Source organism: Falco peregrinus, chromosome 9, assembly GCF_023634155.1.
Source record: "Falco peregrinus isolate bFalPer1 chromosome 9, bFalPer1.pri, whole genome shotgun sequence".
Taxonomy (NCBI): Eukaryota; Metazoa; Chordata; class Aves; order Falconiformes; family Falconidae; genus Falco; species Falco peregrinus.
Window position 1 is genome coordinate 38,805,031 of NC_073729.1, and position 17,408 is coordinate 38,822,438.

The window sequence follows — 17,408 nt, forward strand, 5'->3', positions numbered from 1 at the left end:
CTGTAGGCAGTGCTAGAGATGCAGGGAATAACCATCTGTTCTCCCTGGGAAGCACTGAGCACCCTGTAGGCCTGTTAAGGCAGGCTGTAGAAAACCTCATTTCTAGTAGCAGGTCTCCTACAGGTAGAAGCCCCCTGCCCTTGCTAAGGGAATGGAAAAAAGCTATTGCAAGTTCCTATTGCTGGAGGCAGCTGCAACCACTTCTGCCCATCCCTTCTCCAGAAGGGCTGTACAGCAGCATGCCCCTCGCCTCACAAGGTGTGCGAGACTGCACCCTTTGGACCTTCAGAGCTGTGAGAGGCAACGCAGTCAGGCTGTCCTCTTCTGTGCTCAATAGCACAGCAAATTGCAGCACAGCTAGTCCTGAAGGGAGAGCTTTAGGAAAGGTGTCACTCAAGGCCTGACCAAGGAGTACCTCTCCCATGTCTGGTGTTGAAGTCATCCTTGTGACTCATCACTAATTACCTGTCATGTGACACAAGCAGTTTTCCATTTTCCAGCAATTTTAACAGTTTCCAGCACCGGCAACACAGCTGTACCTGTTCTGTGCTGCTCCGTGGCTGCTTCCTGCACCCATGTGCTGCCAGGCTGGCTGGAAAGTGTCCAGGCTGCTGTAGTTTGCCTTCAGCTGGAGAAGGACTTGCCCAAGTCCTTCTGGGGTCCCTTGCTCTTTGTGAGGGCACTTGCCCCATATTACCTGGCACTTGGAAATGGGATAAGCTTCAATCCCCCTATTTTTGCAGTAAGACAGGAATTTGATAGTTGATCTGAATTAGCCAGAGCAGCTCCACCTTGACACATGGGGAAGTTGAGCTGCCCGAGTACCAAAGGGTGAAACGTGTGTGCTGTACTTATGTCTGTGAAATAGGAACTTTAACATAGTACAATGCATTATTAATTCTCATTGTCATGAGACTGAGATAGGAGGAAAGTAGAAATTTGGTTAAAAGCATGTTTACAGTCAGAAGAGCAGGGAAGACAGTGCTTCACTGTTTCATGAAGAGCTCTCACTTCTAGATATCTAAAGATTTTATTATGGTACAGAGAAGGAATGGCTGGACAGGGGCATTCCAAGATAAAACCCAAGTGCCAGGTTAGCAGCGGATTCCCATACCAATAGCCATGAATGTCCCAAAGGTCCCACCACTTTGCATCATGGTTTTGCCAACTCCACCCATCAGCTCTCGTCCTCTCATGCCAATCCTGAGATAAAGAAAAACAAAGAAATTACATAAAAGCCGAAGCCTGACAGGTAACAACAGATCTGCAACAGGAAACATCTGATACATGCAGACTGAATGCCCAAATCAAATACCTCCTCTTCAGTCTAAATTTAAATGATACTCCTGCCTTCACAACGAGACTGGCTGCAGTGCCCTGTGCCTGAGCTACAGCAGGCAGGGGGTGGGGGGGGTGGGGTAAGGAGCTGTACTCTTTGGGCACTTGAGTGACCCTCGCCAATGGCCCATGTGTGTTTTTTTTCCTGCAGCAGTACCACCTGATGCTGTACCCTCCTGCCACACCACTAGCAGGAACAGCTTTACCTGCTAGTGCCCTAAATACCCTTATTTTTTTGGGGGAAAAAATTGTGCTGTTCAAATATTTGACTTGCCAGAGAATAAAAAGGGGATAGGCTGTTGCATTACTATCCTGTCTGGCTGCAGTGGCACTGGTTTTCGTATCACCAACTTAAAATCATGTTGTAAACTCTTCCTATTCACCGCTGACACCATATTTTAATATGAGAGAAACATGAAAGGCCTAGAGGTGTCCAGAGGAATTTCTGTTCTCCAGTTCCCACTTACCTAAGGTCAGACTGAAATAAATTGTTCCATCTCAGGAAGCTCTCATGATATTTGACTTCTAAGCACGGCAGTGACTATACAGTCTAAGGAATTTCATGCACCTGATTTTTAAACATGGAGATTTCCCCTCAAAAACAGTACAGCAGAAGTAACATAGTTGTGTCAAGTACGATAGAACCACTGTCACTTCTTCTGAATACCTTAAATCTGTATTTTCTGCTAGCATTGTACCACTTCCAAATACCCTCCAGAATCTGAGAGAGATCAGAAAACTCTTTAAACTATCAGATTAGACTTTGTGCCTTTTCCTCCTTTTAGGTTCACAACAAATCATCGCCAATATTTAATCACAGATTAAAAAACCTCAAGCATAAAACGTTCTGCAAAATATTAAAGAGCTTATTTCAGGAATTCCTTTTCACAGATGATGCGTGCCAAAACCAGTCAGTATGCAGTGCAAGGGCTATCTTGGAGCAGCGAGCATTGTTTGTTTCCCTGCCAGCATGCCGGGGAGTGCTGGGGAAAGGTGTCCCTCTCTGATTCACAGTGGTATTGTGCCAGTGCCATCCACAGCTCTGCCTACACTCTTGCAATTAAGACTCGGGGTCCATATAAGTGATTGCCTCCATGCAGGGGGATGGGACACCCAAAGCAACCATGATGCACATACCCAAGAGCTTGCAGAATACCCTAGGAAGCTTTAGAGCAAGGAGAGGGCTACACGTTTATCTGCACAGCCAATTCATCCAGCTCTTCCTGGAGCTGATCTTCCAGCTTCAGCTTCCCAATGCAATCCCCCTTACAAGCGGCAGGAAAAGGTCAGTGAAACCGTGACCTCCTCATACACAGCTGACCCAGAGGTGATGCTCCACCACCATTAGACTTTCTCATTTGAGGCTAGGGCTGACAAGAGGCTCTTCAACTGTGGTTAATTTGTAGCCACTAACAAAGTTTCACCTGTGTGATGACACAGGACCAGATCCGCACCTCCCTTCCCAATCCCACAGTGGCAGCGTTTCTCTGGCTCTCACTGTATCATGACCTGTTCACAGAAGCTGTTTCCTCAGCATACCTGAGGCAGGAAAACGTGCCGAATAGTGCTCCTGCTGCCATGCCTACTGCAAAGCCCATCATGAAACCCATCTTTACTCTGTCAAAGCAGCTGGGCTGCGATTGCCCGTATGGGCCCATGGTCACAGGCATCTGGAAAAGAAAACAAAACACCTACATGGATTTACTGCTTTGACTAACACTTCTATAACCAAACTGGGCTGGAAAGCCGGCCCGCACACTTCAGAGCGTCTCGTAAGTGTAGTGTCGGATGGTTTGCAGGCTTTTGGGCTCGTCTCCTCACGCGTCAAGCAGGAAAAGGCAGGAAGGGAATGCCAGTGCCTCGATGACGGCCCTGTTTCGCCCTCGGCAAGCTCCGGGGAGTGCCGCTGTGTCTCCGAGAGCTGTTTAGGACCCCCCTCCGTGCTCTCCAGTTCCCCGTGAGCAGCGCACGGCGTCACGTAGCAATGCTTCTGCTGCCGGGCCCGTCCTCCGGAGCTGCCACCGACGTCGGAGCGGGGCAGCGAACCCGCCCCGCAGGGCCCGAGGCCGAGGCGAGGGCTCAGGCTGCGCACGGCCCTGCGGCCCCCCCGGGAGGGGCGGCCTCCGCCTCCCGCCCGCCGCCAGGCCTCGCGCCCGCCGCACCAGGGCCCTCCACGTCCGCCTCACCTCGCAGGTGCTCTGACCGCCGCCCGCACCCCGCCCCGGAGACCCGAGCCTCCACCGCAAACCCCCTGGGGAGGGGCGAGGGCCGGCACCCCGCCCGTACCTCGCTCCCTCCGGCCGCACCGCACCCGCCAGCGCTGCCCGCTCCGGTCTCCGCTTCCGGTGCGTGCCCTGACGTAGTCGGAAGGGGCGGGTGCGCCCAGCACCGAGGCTATGTCGGGGTGGCGGCGCCTGGCGTCTTTGCGGGCGGCTCCCGCCTCTCGGTGGCTTTCGATGGTCGCGCCAGCGCCGAGCAGGGCCGCGGCGGGGGCAGAACTGCTGCCCAGGCCGGGGGCGGCGGCAGCGGCGGCGGCGGCGCCCGAGGCTCCGGGGCGGGGCGGTGGAGCACCGTCCCGGCCGTCCCCCCCATCCTCGGGACGAAGCGGCGATGGAGGCGGCGCCCTGAGGCCGCTCTACATGGACGTGCAGGCCACCACCCCGCTGGTAAGAGCGCGTCTCCCCCGCCCGCGCTGCTGCCGCCGCTGCTTCGACCCGTGAAGCTACGGCGCTGCCCGGCGCGCAGGCGGCACGGGGCAGGGGAGGCCCAGCCTCTGCTCCGGCCTCCGGCCTTCGCCCTCCGCCGCCTCCCCCTGGCGCGGCCGCGTCTTCCCGGGCGTGAGGTTCTCCCTGCGCTCGCGGCCGCGCCCGAAGCAGCGTCACTTAGAGGGAGCTGTAACGGCGGAGGCCGGGCGGCGGCGGGGAGGCCGGGCCGCCGCAGGCCTTTTAGCCGCGCCGCTCCGACGCCGCCGGTCTCCCGCCTGGGCAGCAGCTCTGCCCCCGCCGCGGCCCTGCTCTCCTGCCTCGCCGCCTCTGTACAGAGGCTCGGTGCCCGCTCCGTGCTCTGCGGGGCCGCCGCGGGGCGGGAGCCACGGCAGAGCTCGCACCAGCAGCTGCGGGTACGAGTATTGCTTTTAGGGGCAGCAAGGAATTAATCTGATCGAGATGCTTACCTGCGTAGTTTTTCCTGACTTTTTAAGACTTGGTGTTGCTTCTGCTTGGAAGGCCAGGCTGGTTGGGGCTTGGCACACCCTGGTCTAGTGGAAGGTGTCCTTTGGGACAGCGGGTTGGAACTAGGTGGTCTGTAAAGCCCCTCCCAACCCAGACCATTCTGTGATTCTGTATGCCCAGAAAATCCTATTCTTGCATGGTTGTCTTGAGGCAGATCGAGGTTACGTGTGAGGGTGCGGAACGTGATTGCCAGATGCTCGTATTCACTGGAGGCAGTGTTGTATATAAGGTGTAACAACCTCAAGCTTTCAAGGTCTGGCCTGAGCTAAATCTAGACATTGCAGAAGAAGTGCTGCAAATCCTGGGACAGAGGGATCAGGGGGGTGTAGAGGGGACAGAGATGCTTTTCCTTCTCCTTTTCTAAGGCTGTGTGGTTCATGTCTTGCAGGATCCCAGAGTCCTGGACAGCATGCTCCCATATCTGACAGCCTACTACGGCAATCCCCACTCCAGGACCCATGCCTATGGCTGGGAGAGTGAGGCTGCCATGGAGAAAGCAAGGCAGGTGAGTCTTCAGCTCTCTGCAGTCATAGTGGTTTTCCTGCTGGCGAGCAAATGCCAGTGTCAAAAGAAAATCAAAATTAACAATAAGGCTGTTGTAGTTAGTTAGTTCTCTGTGGGCTGTATTATAGCAGCTTTCTCTTTGCATAGTTGTACTTAAGCAGATTTGTTGTGAGAAAAAATAATGAGGTTAGAGCAACTGAAAACCAATTGGCAGAAACCAATACTTAAGGTGAAAGTGCCTCAAAATTTTTGGTTTCCTGAGGTCACAAGCATGCTGCTGCAATAACTGAGCTAACTCCATATTTTATCATTCTGCTAGTCTTAGGTGCGAGTCTGTCATTTTTGGGGGAATCAATACTTACTGGGGTTTACGTTCTTTTTATGACAGGCACAAGGGTGTATTCTTGAAAACATTTTGCATGTGTTTTGCTCTGATGAGTTCATTATATTTTATCTTAACAAGTCAAATTTGTATTTCTTTTTAAACAGCAAGTTGCAGATTTAATTGGAGCTGATTCAAGGGAAATTATATTTACCAGTGGTGCAACAGAATCAAATAATATGGCAATAAAGGTAAAAGGTTTATGCTGATAGTTATTTGTTAAGGTTATGCTCTTAAGAACTGTATGCGTTTTTCAATAGTTTAGGTGTTAATATATTGGCCCAGTTAGCAGATATTCAAGTTCCTGGATTTATTCCTTGTGGTACTCTACTACGTAAGTGGAGAAAATACTGGGATGTTTTAGTGCCCAGGACATGGTTTTGAGGACAGAGTATAATACTTGGTGTTTACCTTATATGCACCGAGTGCAGTCCTTCTGCTTACGTAATTAAAATCTTTATAATGAAATATAGCGGAGATGTCGATCACAAACCTTTTTCTGACTAGGATCAGGTAGTGTTCTAACCTTTAGTGTGTGCTTGTTCAGACTTTGTCATTGTATAGGACTCCATTGCAAATGTTTTTTTAAAAGTATTTATTTTAATAGTGTCTAGAACTTATATTGGCTAACATTTTTGCAGGCCTTTTGAAAAATGAGTGCTGATGGAAATATGTAGTGTGAATTGCATGTCATTACCTTTTAGATTCATCACTTTGGGGAAAACGGGGAAGATCCAAATGTATTATATCTGAATAGTGATTTCTTATTTCTGATCGTTTTGTGTAAAGCTCGCTTTCTTCCGTGATCTAACAGCAGGTTTTTTGTTGATGGATTGTGCCTGACAGGGTGTCGCAAGGTTCTATAAATCCAGAAAAAAGCATATAATTACTACACAAACAGAGCACAAGTGCGTGTTGGATTCTTGCCGTTCCTTGGAGACAGAAGGTTTTCGGGTCACATATCTACCCGTTAAAAAGAATGGGCTTATAGATTTGAAGGTAGGTTGTTTACTGACAGAAAGAAAGTGAAAATAGAAGAGGTTTTTGCTTCACATTGATGCTTAAGAGGGCCTTGTGTCCTCTTGATGATAAAGAGGAAAGGATGGTAAATATCACAATGTAGAATGGGTCACAGTCAAATCTGTCACGGCTGGGGAAAGATATTCTATTCTGTCTGCTTTAGACTTTTTCTCAACCAAAACATTCATCTCTCATCCCATAGTTCACCTGCTGTGCCTTCATGCTTCACACCCATGCAGGTGGAGCTGTGCATACCCTTATAGAGAGCCCAGTACATGACTAGGATGGAGCTGGCTTTGATGCAGGAGACACTGGTGAAATTCCATGACCTGAGCTACTCAAGGCATCAGTGATTACCATACTCCCTTCTGATTGCTGTCCATGAACTGACCCTTCTGGCTGTACTGGCTGCAGTCCTGGGATTTAGATGTTGTATATGCTTATTTCATGATTTGTGTCCTGTAATACAGGACAGTGTCAGTTTTATTTCTAGCCCTGTCATCTGACTTGGAGAGGTGTTGTGTGTATGTGGTGGGGTAGAGGGATTAGGCCTGCAGGCGCAGGAGTCTTAGCTGTGTTCTCTGAGAACTTTGCTGGCAGACTCCTTCTTTGCACAATGCTTTCTTGTATATAATGCAGTTCCTTTATAGCCAGCCACTTTGTCTAGATGTGGCTTAAGCTGTTTTGTGGGTGGTTAATTTATTAAAGAAAATAGTTCAGAGGAATATACAAGACATGGCAAAAGCCTGTTCTGACATGATTAAATCAAGTCAGGTGGCACAGTGCATACCAGGGTTAGGATATGCAGAAATGCAATTGATCGTGCTCCTCTTCCTACAGGAATTTCACATGGATTAGTGTTCTTGCCAGGACTGTTTGTCAGAACCCAAGGGGTTTCTCCATAACGTGCTAGTTAGGAGGCTGGTGGTTAAGATTTGCTAGCAAATTGAAGGTGTACACAGGAATCTTGCTTCTGCCATTAGTCACAACTTCTGTATGAATATTTCACCAGGATTTGGAGAATGCATTCCAGCCAGATACAAGTTTGGTTTCTGTAATGACTGTGAATAATGAAATAGGAGTAAAGCAGCCAATTCATGACATTGGTAAGTACACCGTGGCTTCCAGAGGCCAACTAATGTCACATCTGCTTCATTTTACTTAATATTTTCATACCCAAGTGCTACTGATGCAACAAATTAGATGTAGTATAGTTAAGGAATAAATAATAATGCTGTCCCAAATGAAAACTTACTTTAAAGGGGAAATAAGGATGAAATATAGTACTTCTACAGTGAGTATTGCAGCAATTATAGCCTTGTACAGATCAGCTGCAGTGTTTCTAGTTTCACTGATGGATGAAAAATTTGCACAGGTAACTGGCCAAATTGAGTTTACATTCTATAATGGTTTATTGTAGACTTTGTGGACTTGTAGTGTTTAAGAAGAGAAATATGCAGAATTTGAGGCTGGAGGGGATGGTGAGCACCACACTTGGACACCCCTTCTCCCCCAGTATTGTTGTATATGGTCATGAACCCATGCAGCCATTTGTACTTAAACTTGGTAGGTGTGGTTTTGGAAGCAGTCTTACTTCTTAGCAGCAGCAGGCTTTTTTAACTACTTAACTGAAGAAATTCACTGCAGTCTTACCTGCTGACCTGCCTAAACCTGTGCCCAGCTAGGCACCAGCCAGAATAGCTCCTATGCAGCTTTAGACACTACTGTAAAAGAAACATGACAGTGCCCGTTTCTTCGTTTGTCACCTTAGAACCTGTCCCTGCTATAAACTGATGCTTTAGATTCATTGTTGGAGTCATTGGAATCATAACCATTAGATGAGATTACATGGGGTTTTTTTGCTTTTGTGTGTTTATTACAGGTGAGATCTGCCGTGTGCATAAGGTTTTCTTCCACACAGATGCTGCACAAGCAATTGGTAAAATTCCTATGGATGTCAACAACATGAAAATTGATCTAATGAGCATCAGTGGCCATAAAATTTATGGGCCCAAAGGTACGTACTGAAATGCTTTTCTAGAGAATTGTTGCTTCCATGCCTGCCTACCTACCTTAAGGTAACTATGCAGCGTATGAAGTAAAACCTACCTGTCTTAGTGACAGGAAGTATCTTCTAAGACTGGTATTGGACTGATTTTGGAGTAGTTCAGGCACCACTGCCAGACTTAGAGCTGTGCTGTGGTGTGCGGATCTTCAGTGCAGGTGGGTTGTGAGGTCGTTTCACTGAAGGAAGAAACAGTATCTTAAAATGGTGGCAGTATTAGGAGGAGTGGCTTTTCAGGAGTTGTCTGCTTGGTGTGAAGCACTATTGATGCTGAAACAGTTGAAATAAAATGATTGGGTTACACGGTAAAGTTTAGTCCTGAGTGTAACTTGCAATGGGGAGATCAAAAGGTAACTGGAAAGCTTAAATGCTTAGTCATTTTGGTTGTCTTGTACTTCCAATGGCTTCTTCCCCCCCCAGCTCCATTTGTGCATCTTCTTTGCGGAGTGGGGTTTAAAATCTGGCTATGGATTTTTTAGTTGGTTCCCAAATAGTAAAAGTTCAGCTATTATCACTGTCACGATCAATTTAGTTTGTAACACTGGATGCAGAAAGACAGAAAGCAGGTTTGCTGTATTCTGTGTGCTATTCAGAAACAAAAGACAAAATTATTTTTTTCAATATGTTGTCTCTTTATGCATGAGCTCTCTTCAGAGCTGAAGTCCTCTCTGGATGAGGACTAAGTTTTCAACCAGTAACTTTGAGCAGGTGACAGACATAAATTTTCACAACTTGTTATGAGCAGAAGTTGCAAACATTCTTCATGTGGTGACAGTTACTTGTTAGGTATGCCAAGGCACGTGAAGACATGGAAATCAAGTTCACAGGTGAGGAGAGCAGACAGTGGAACTGGCTGGCATATCTAATCTGCCTGTTGGAAATCGGTGCCACTGATGAGTCTCCCTAATAAGGATGGGAGAGGACTTCTGGGACTAGTGCTGGCCTGGTAAACCACAGAAAGGAGTTCTTCTAGAGCTTTCGGTTGGAAGTCAGTAAGGGAACATACATGAATGAAATACCTGCACATAAAAACTTCAGTGTAAAGGGATGAACTTCAGCTGTGCACAGGAATTGAGAAGTAAGGGAAGTACGGACTCCTTAGGTGGCTAAAGCATGCTGGTGGAAACTGAGCTTCTCCCATGGCTAAAGCTCTGGGAGCCTGAGCGAAGAGAAATGCGAATGATGGGGACGAACAGCATTTCCTAGAAAATACTGTGCTTCTGTATATGTTCACTACTTTTTTTTTTTTTTTTTTTCCTCCAGTGAGGTGTCCAAATATGTGTTTGCTGTGGAAATAAGGAATGTTTCCAAACCTTGGAGTCCCTTTGCATAATTTCAGAATGGTGGGTGCATACTAAAACAGCTTTCCTTGTTTTCAAGGGGTTGGTGCTCTCTATGTTCGCCGTCGACCGCGCGTCAGGCTAGAACCCCTGCAAAGTGGGGGAGGCCAGGAGAGAGGACTGCGGTCTGGGACTGTGCCCACTCCTTTGGCAGTGGGCCTGGGGGCAGCATGTGAAGTGGCACAGGAAGAGATGGAGGTATGTGGGAGGAGATATTTGTTTTGGATTCCAGAAAAGAATATTAGAGGGCCAGTTAAGTCTTAGATTCTTTAGGTCTTTTTGTGTCCATGTGCATGAATTAAATTTGATTTTCGTGTTGTAACATTAAGTAAATGTTTTGACATTTTTCAAGGACTTTTTGGGTAATTGGAAGTTCTTTCTTAAGTTTCTTTTTTACTTGAAATGGTTTGAATCATGGTTTTCTACAACAGGTTTATCGTTGACAGTTCTAGTAAAATACAGCTTTAAGTGCTTACACTCATCTCTCCATTCTGTGCACATGCATTAGCAGCATCTCTGAAATGGTATAACTCCATGTTTGTGTAATCTATATTGAAAAAAATAAAAATTCCAGAGTCCATTATCATACCTGTTAAATGTATGTAAGTTCAAGTTTACTGCAGCTTTGCAACTAAGAATTACTACTTTTTTTTTTTTTTTTTCCCTAGCTTGGACAGTAAAGTTTTTATTTGCTAGGTCTGGTCTCTAACTAAGCCTTTGTGTGCTGCTACATCTGTTTGTGGGCACCAATCCATTCCTTACAGCTGGAATGTAAAAATCCTCTAATACAATGCCAGTGGGACGCATAAGCCAGATACCCGTACATGTAGGATCAAGCTTCTTCCTGGGGGGCAGGCAGAGATCTTCATCTGAGATGGGTGATTAGGGAAGCCTTGTTAAAGATTGGAGAGCCTGCAGAGCTTGAATTCTGCATGATCCTCAGATCTGGATTCTCTTCCTTGCCTGGCAGAGTTCTGGCATTTGTACACCAAGTAACATTTGAGATACCCTCTTTTTATAAGCATGCATTGCATGTGTGCATCTGGCCATTTCTCTACACCAGAGCTGATACCGTACCTTAATGCTGTTTTTTTTAGTGTAAGTGACCTCATTTTTTAGTCTGGAACGAGACAGTGCACGTGGACAGTTCTCATTGCCAAGCTGAGTTCACAGTAATTTGTGAGTCCATGTGTTTATGTAGTATAGTTCGAGAGCTCCTAGGGAAATAAGGGGCACTTACCATAATAGATGCACTTCTGTTGCAAAATGTGTCGTCTTATGCACTGCCTAATTTGTCTTTAAACGTAAAGGACTCTGTGCTTTTGTGAAAGCCTGTTTGGCAGCTTGTGTATATATAGATCTTTCTGAATGGTTTGGAATATTTTTGAAGGCTGAGCTAGCTAGAACCAAGCTGGTAGTTCTCTTCTAAAACAGTCTGTAGAGTAGGCAGAGTTTGACAGTTTCTTTTTAAGTTTCAGGTGTGTTCTTTCCCTAGTCTAACCAAACTGCAAACCCAGCTACTTCAGTTTGCTCATGGCTGGTGACACAAAGCAGTTCGAGTGAGGTCAAACTGTACACCGTTCATTATTTTGGTCTCTTTTCTGGTTTCTTTGCTAGTACGACCATAAGCGAATCTCTCAACTGGCAGAACGACTGGTTACAAAAATAATGACTGAAGTTCCTGATGTGGTTATGAATGGAGATAGAGAGCATCGCTATCCAGGTAACATTAGCAAGATCCAGAGCCCCTTAGCTCCTCAGTGTTAATGACCATGACTGAATAATGCACTTCAGCTACATGTTTTGCAAGTACTGCCATGTGGGGTAGGATTTGCCCTAGATTTCAGTTGATGGAAGTTTTTTTCTATTTCATTTATTTGTGTGTAGGATGCATCAATTTATCTTTTGCATATGTGGAAGGGGAGAGTCTTCTGATGGCTTTGAAAGATGTGGCTCTGTCTTCAGGAAGGTAGGTGGAACGTGTGGGAGGATAGCAGTACGTTTTGGTGAGAAAATAACATCTGCTAATGGACGTACAAACTAAGGAGTGATCTCCTCTGTGCCATGTATTTGTGTATTTGGTTAGTGAGTCAGCCTGACATTGATTGCATTCTAAGATGGTGTTTAAGTGGCACATTTTAAATGAAGGTCTAATTTACTCATCCTGAAAGCAAAAAAAAACCCCACCAAACCCAAAACCAAAAAAACCTCCAAAACCACCAGAAAATAACAGCCTAAAAATTCCTACCTGCTAGCCTTGCAGACTGGTTAAATGCAGCCTGAGTAGCCTTGACTTGTAACTGCCTGTGACGCTTTCATTCTAAAGGCTACCAGCATTTGAGCAGCTTCTGTCCTTCAGCAGGATTACACACAAGTGGCAGATAGTAACTAGAATCTAGTGAAGTTGGGCAAATATCTGAATTAAATTAGCTTCTAGTACCTGTGTTTAATGCAAAAGCAGAAAGAAAATTGAATACGCTTTTATGGAGCTCTGTTGGCTCTACAGGAGTGATGAGTAATGTTTCTGTTACTAAGATGAACTTGATGGTTGTGATGAAGGTAACTGAGTGTCAAGATGCCCTCCTTTCCTAACCTTTGGGAACAAAGTGGTCAGTGTGTCTTTAATTAGAAATATGTTGGCACTGTGAACAGGAAGAACAAGTCTGCACATGACTGTCTCTGAAGCCAGACACTTCTGTAATTTAAAAATCTCTTCTGAGGCTCTGCTTTGCACACCAGAGAGCTGTAAATGGCTTTCCAGTTCATGCTGCGTGTTGCTACCTGTAAAAATTGAGTAACAACATATAACCAGTGTTGCCTGCTGCTTGAAGATGGAAGTTTTCTCTAGTGATGACTATAACTAGGTCATCTTGCTCTGGATTCCTCTGCACGCTGTGTTTCATTTAATTGTTTTGCTGCAAAACAACAGCTTGTGAAGCCTTTTTTTTTTTTTTTTTTAATGTTTCTGTTGGTATGTTACCTTCTCTGGCTAATTCTGTCTTTGATCCTTTGTCTTTTTTCATGGCTTTCATTTCAGCTACCTCTTAGTCTGCATTCTTGCTGCTTCTGTTTGGCATTGTATTTATTCTTCCTGCATTATGCGTTCTCTCTTCTTACTTTGTGCTCCTATTTTATTATATTCATTCCCCTCTAATGCCCGCTCCTTCCATTCTTCAGGAGCAGAAATACCACTCTTCTTGCTTGTATTCACTGGTGGTTTCTAAGAGGCTGAGGAAGCTGGTACAGGTTGTTGTAGGGTCATAGTAATATTAAATGCCTGTAAAAGACCTGTTCCTTGTTGGAGATTAGTGAAGTGTTATTTCAGTGTAGCATCTGCATATGAGGAGAAGTTTGAAACTTGCCTGCTTTCCCTGTCCCCAGTGCTTGCACATCAGCTTCTCTGGAGCCTTCCTATGTTTTGCGGGCTATCGGAACAGATGAAGACTTGGCTCACTCATCTATAAGGTGCGTGGAGTGGTCTTCCCTAATGCTTCCAAATATTCTTCTTTTCTGCTAGCAGTAGGTGGTGGATTTGTTCCACCCTTACATATGCACATTATTCTAGTCCTTAATGGTTTTCTTTTGGTTTAGATTTGGCATTGGTCGTTTCACTACAGAAGAAGAAGTGGATTATACGGTGCAGAAGTGCATACAGCATGTTAGGAGGCTGAGGGAAATGAGGTGAGCCATCTTACTGAATGTAAAGACTTCAGTATGGTAATATTTGAAGAGCTGGATTTAGCTGAAAATAATTGTTTGCTTCAGAAATGTGGTGGTGTCTGTATATAAGCGAGCGGTATTGCCAGAGTGGGTAGTGGGCCTGATTTTAACAGTAGTGAGAAATTTTTGAAGGAAACAGACCTGGTAACAAACCTTCTCCCAGATCCTGCCTTTGTCAGGGAAAGAATATGAGTAGGGCAAGGATGTAGGGCAATACCTAGAAGTTTCTAAGCCAGAGGTGATATTACTGAGTTTATGTATCAATAAGGTTGGTGGGGGGTTTTTTTGGTGAAACTGAAAGACTCCTGGCTCATCTGGACAGTGTCAAATGTGAGGGCTCAGTCTCTAAGAGACAGCAGTAGTTTATGCCTAAAATGGGGGCAGGAAATGAGGTGCCCTGCTCTCTCACCTCTTGTATTTTGGGGTGAGGACACAGTTGAGGACTGATTGTCTGAAGCTTCCTGACCTCCAGAAGAAGATGGGTAGATGGGTATGTCCTAATTTATTGTGTAGTTGATGAAACTGTCTGTTTGGTGGTTGTTTTTGATATTGTCCTGTACATTTTAGTCCTCATTCTTCTCCTTTCTTTACAGCCCCCTCTGGGAAATGGTGCAGGATGGAATTGACCTCAAAAGCATTAAATGGAGTCAGCACTGAGAAAAAATCACTACCCATGGACTAGATGCAGATGTGGATTAAAATGTGTTTTCTGTACATTCTTGAACAAATTATGCAGCACTTACGTTTTTTGACACTTGCAGTTTGGCTGGAAAACTACCCTTTCTGATCACAAAGACTAGTTTAATTTATGGCTTCTTAGACTATCCTGAAGAAAGGCAGGATGATATAACACCCACTGTGTTTATATTGATTCACAGCAATTTATGCTAAAACATAATTTATTTGGAAATGTATTTTCTAATAAGGAAAATTAAATCAGTGTGTTACTTCTGGGCCAGTGGAATCCTGGCGAGAGGTGGTTGTTTCTCCGTGTAAAACATCCTGCGTAGCTGTTCTGTTTGTGGCACAGACCTATTGCCAGGCCTCCTGCTCTTTCTATTTTGAGGCGGACATCCTGTAGCTGGATTTGTGTTGCTCAAATGCATTGTACTCTGAGAAACTCTCAGATAGGAAGAAGCTTGGCGTTTCTAGAGGAAAAGGATGCCTCAGTGTGGCTGTGTGCCTTCAGAGTTGAGATGTACGTGCAGTTAAGAACTCCCTCACCCCACCCCAGCCCCCACCCCCCGAAACTGAGTATTTTGTGTTCTTTTTGCCTCGGTTTTATCCTTTTTTTGGGTGATGCTTGTACAGACCAGTGTGCATTAATCTAAAACATTCTTCAGCGTTACACAGTTTATGTACAATGATGATGCACTTTGCTGTCCCCTCCACTGTGTTTCTCCATGTGATATTTTTCTAAGTAAGGAAAGACAAGTTGAATGATTGGGGGAGTGGCATAGGCAGAATATGCAAGCTTCAGTTGCAGCACTAGTTAGGTTGGAACATGATTGGTGGGGGAGAGCAGATAAAGTCTTAATGCAGTCTGGTTTTTTGTTTTGTTGGGGTTTTTTTCCTCCCCTTGTAATGAGTCCTTTGCTGTTACTCAAGAGTTTGCCTGTGGGCTGTTGGCTTCTATCACTTTAGGGAGTCTTGCCCAGTTGAGCCTGTATATTTTACCTGGAGACAGGAACGTGAGGCTCTGGAGTTGTCTCTGCATGACAGTCTGTACTTCTGTCTCACTAGAGACTTGCATGGGAATCGGTTTCCTGTTCCATGCAAATGCTGGGGGAATGTCTGTTAAAAAGGGTTTGATGAGATTAATTTGTATCGTTTCTCCTTTCTTACCTTTGTTGGTCTTCGCAGTAGGAACCGTAACCCTGCATTACAAAGTGCCTTTTTTTCAGTTGCATAAGCTGACAGCTCTCAAAGTAGTTTGATTGACAGATGCTGTATTAGCTGCTGAATTTAATATACCCTTTAGACAGTAAGCCTGCAGTCTGGATGGTATCTAACTCGAAGATGAACCATGTAACGTAAAAGCTGAAGCTAAGTCTCACAAGGTGGATTGTGTTACAAAAGCTTGGTTTGTTTGCTTTTTTTTTTTGTTACCAGGGATGGATCTGGTTGGCTATAACGCAAAGCTAATCCTCATTTGTTCTGTTGGAAATTATTAGCTTTGGCAGTTTTAATTTTGTAGGGCTGGCACCTATTTCTTCAAAACATTTTTGAAACTACCATATGCATAAATAGGTTTTAGAGGTGTTATATGTACTGTTTCCTGGGTTAAGCACATGATAACACTGCCGGCATGTTTTAGATCTATATGTTTATGAAATTGTTCTTTGTGTTTCATGGATGATAAAAAATTATAGAGAAGACTTAAACTTGGCTACTTCCAGTCATTTTGGATCTGCCTTTCTGGCTGAATTATGCAGCATTATCAGTAAGTGGCTAAAGTGTAGCCTTTTATTAGAGAATAGAGAAAGAACTCCTGAGTTTTCTGTGAACACTGTTAGAAACTCACTCTGGCATCAAGTCAGCATTTGACTTTTGGTGAGTCATTCTTCTCAAACTCAATGGCTGATCTGAGCTAATTTTTAAAAAAACTCAAATAGCTTAGATTTATAATAATTTTGAGAAGAGGGAGCCCCAGATCCTGAAGATTCTCACCACCTCTTTTATGTACTAAGATATAAAACATCAGTTCTATATATAAAGACTTGGGAAACTCATTCACACTGTTAAGAAATGTTTGTTTGAGAATGCTTGTATGGCAAGATGAGGAAAAATTTATAGTGGACATACTTTTCTCCATGACAGAAAGAAGTAAACCCAAGGTCCTGGGGGGCGCTCAGCAGGGTGCTGGTGGTGGCTGCTCGCCTGGCCCAGGAGGTGAAGCAAGCGAGGCAAACGCCTGGGGCCTTGTTGGGGTTACCCTGTAAAAGCCAGTGAAGTGGCCGTGCAGTAACGTAACGCAGTGCTCTTCTCTACTAATAAAAATCAGCTCTGTAGAACAAAACCAACATGCACCCCCCCAAGCCAGTGCTGGAGGGGGTCCCGTACACCAGGAGTCTGTGTGAGCTTTCTTTCAAAAAACTCTTGGCCTGGGTTTTACTCAAACTTGCTAGTTCTTCTTAGTGGCACAATGGGTGCTTGTTCCCTCACACTTTACTTTAGAGCATCCTGTATAAATTCCACACCACCACCCCTACCCCCCCATTATGTACTTAACATCCTGCTTCACTTTCAGTTTAGGTGGGGGAGACAGATAAATTGGCACTCTCTCAACAGTTTCCTCATACCTAATAAAGGCAAATACCATTCTTTTCTAGCACTGTCTGCCTTCCACCATGTGCATATTACAGGGGAGCATATTGGACACTGTTACCTATGATCCCTGTCTTTTAACCTGCCTACCAGTGTTTTGCTTTCCAGAGCCACTTTTTCCCCCTGCTATTGGTACCTAACTGCATCATGCTGCCAACTCCTCTTTGGTGCCCTTGGTCACTAGGCATGCTCCTAATAACTAGTCCAGGATTTTGTTCCCCCTCATACAATCTACAGTAAATCTGATTCTGTTAATCTTGAGTGAACTATATATTTACTTCCCATGAAAACTGGGGTATGGCTGAGGAGGCAGTTGGAGACATGTGCAGGTAACCTGAGTCGCAGACATTTGTTTCAGACTGCCCCAGCTAAGCTGCAGCATAGACCAGAACACTTGAGGTGCAAGGACACATGATGATCTGCAGCAGCTGTCCAGAGCATCAGGATTTGCTTTCCAGTGCACCTTTGTGGAGTCAGTACAG

The 17,408-nt window shown here is 45.2% G+C and overlaps 2 protein-coding genes across 2 annotated transcripts; one reads left to right on the plus strand and one right to left on the minus strand.

The window, feature by feature from the left end:
- Window positions 1-1,011: 1,011 nt before the first annotated feature.
- On the minus strand, window positions 1,012-3,749 carry ROMO1 (reactive oxygen species modulator 1). Its single transcript, XM_055814081.1, has 3 exons — window positions 3,625-3,749; window positions 2,878-3,008; window positions 1,012-1,203 (listed from the first exon to the last, which is right to left on the minus strand). The coding sequence occupies exons 2-3, from the start codon at window positions 3,006-3,008 to the stop codon at window positions 1,095-1,097; spliced, it is 240 nt and encodes a 79-aa protein (XP_055670056.1). The 5' UTR covers window positions 3,625-3,749; the 3' UTR covers window positions 1,012-1,094.
- NFS1 (NFS1 cysteine desulfurase) lies at window positions 3,734-14,563 on the plus strand. Its single transcript, XM_055814066.1, has 12 exons — window positions 3,734-4,004; window positions 4,957-5,073; window positions 5,562-5,645; window positions 6,301-6,453; window positions 7,487-7,580; window positions 8,357-8,491; window positions 9,920-10,077; window positions 11,497-11,602; window positions 11,767-11,848; window positions 13,261-13,344; window positions 13,471-13,560; window positions 14,193-14,563. Exons 1-12 carry the CDS (start codon window positions 3,735-3,737, stop codon window positions 14,254-14,256), a joined length of 1,437 nt encoding a protein of 478 aa, XP_055670041.1. The 5' UTR covers window position 3,734; the 3' UTR covers window positions 14,257-14,563.
- Window positions 14,564-17,408: the final 2,845 nt, after the last annotated feature.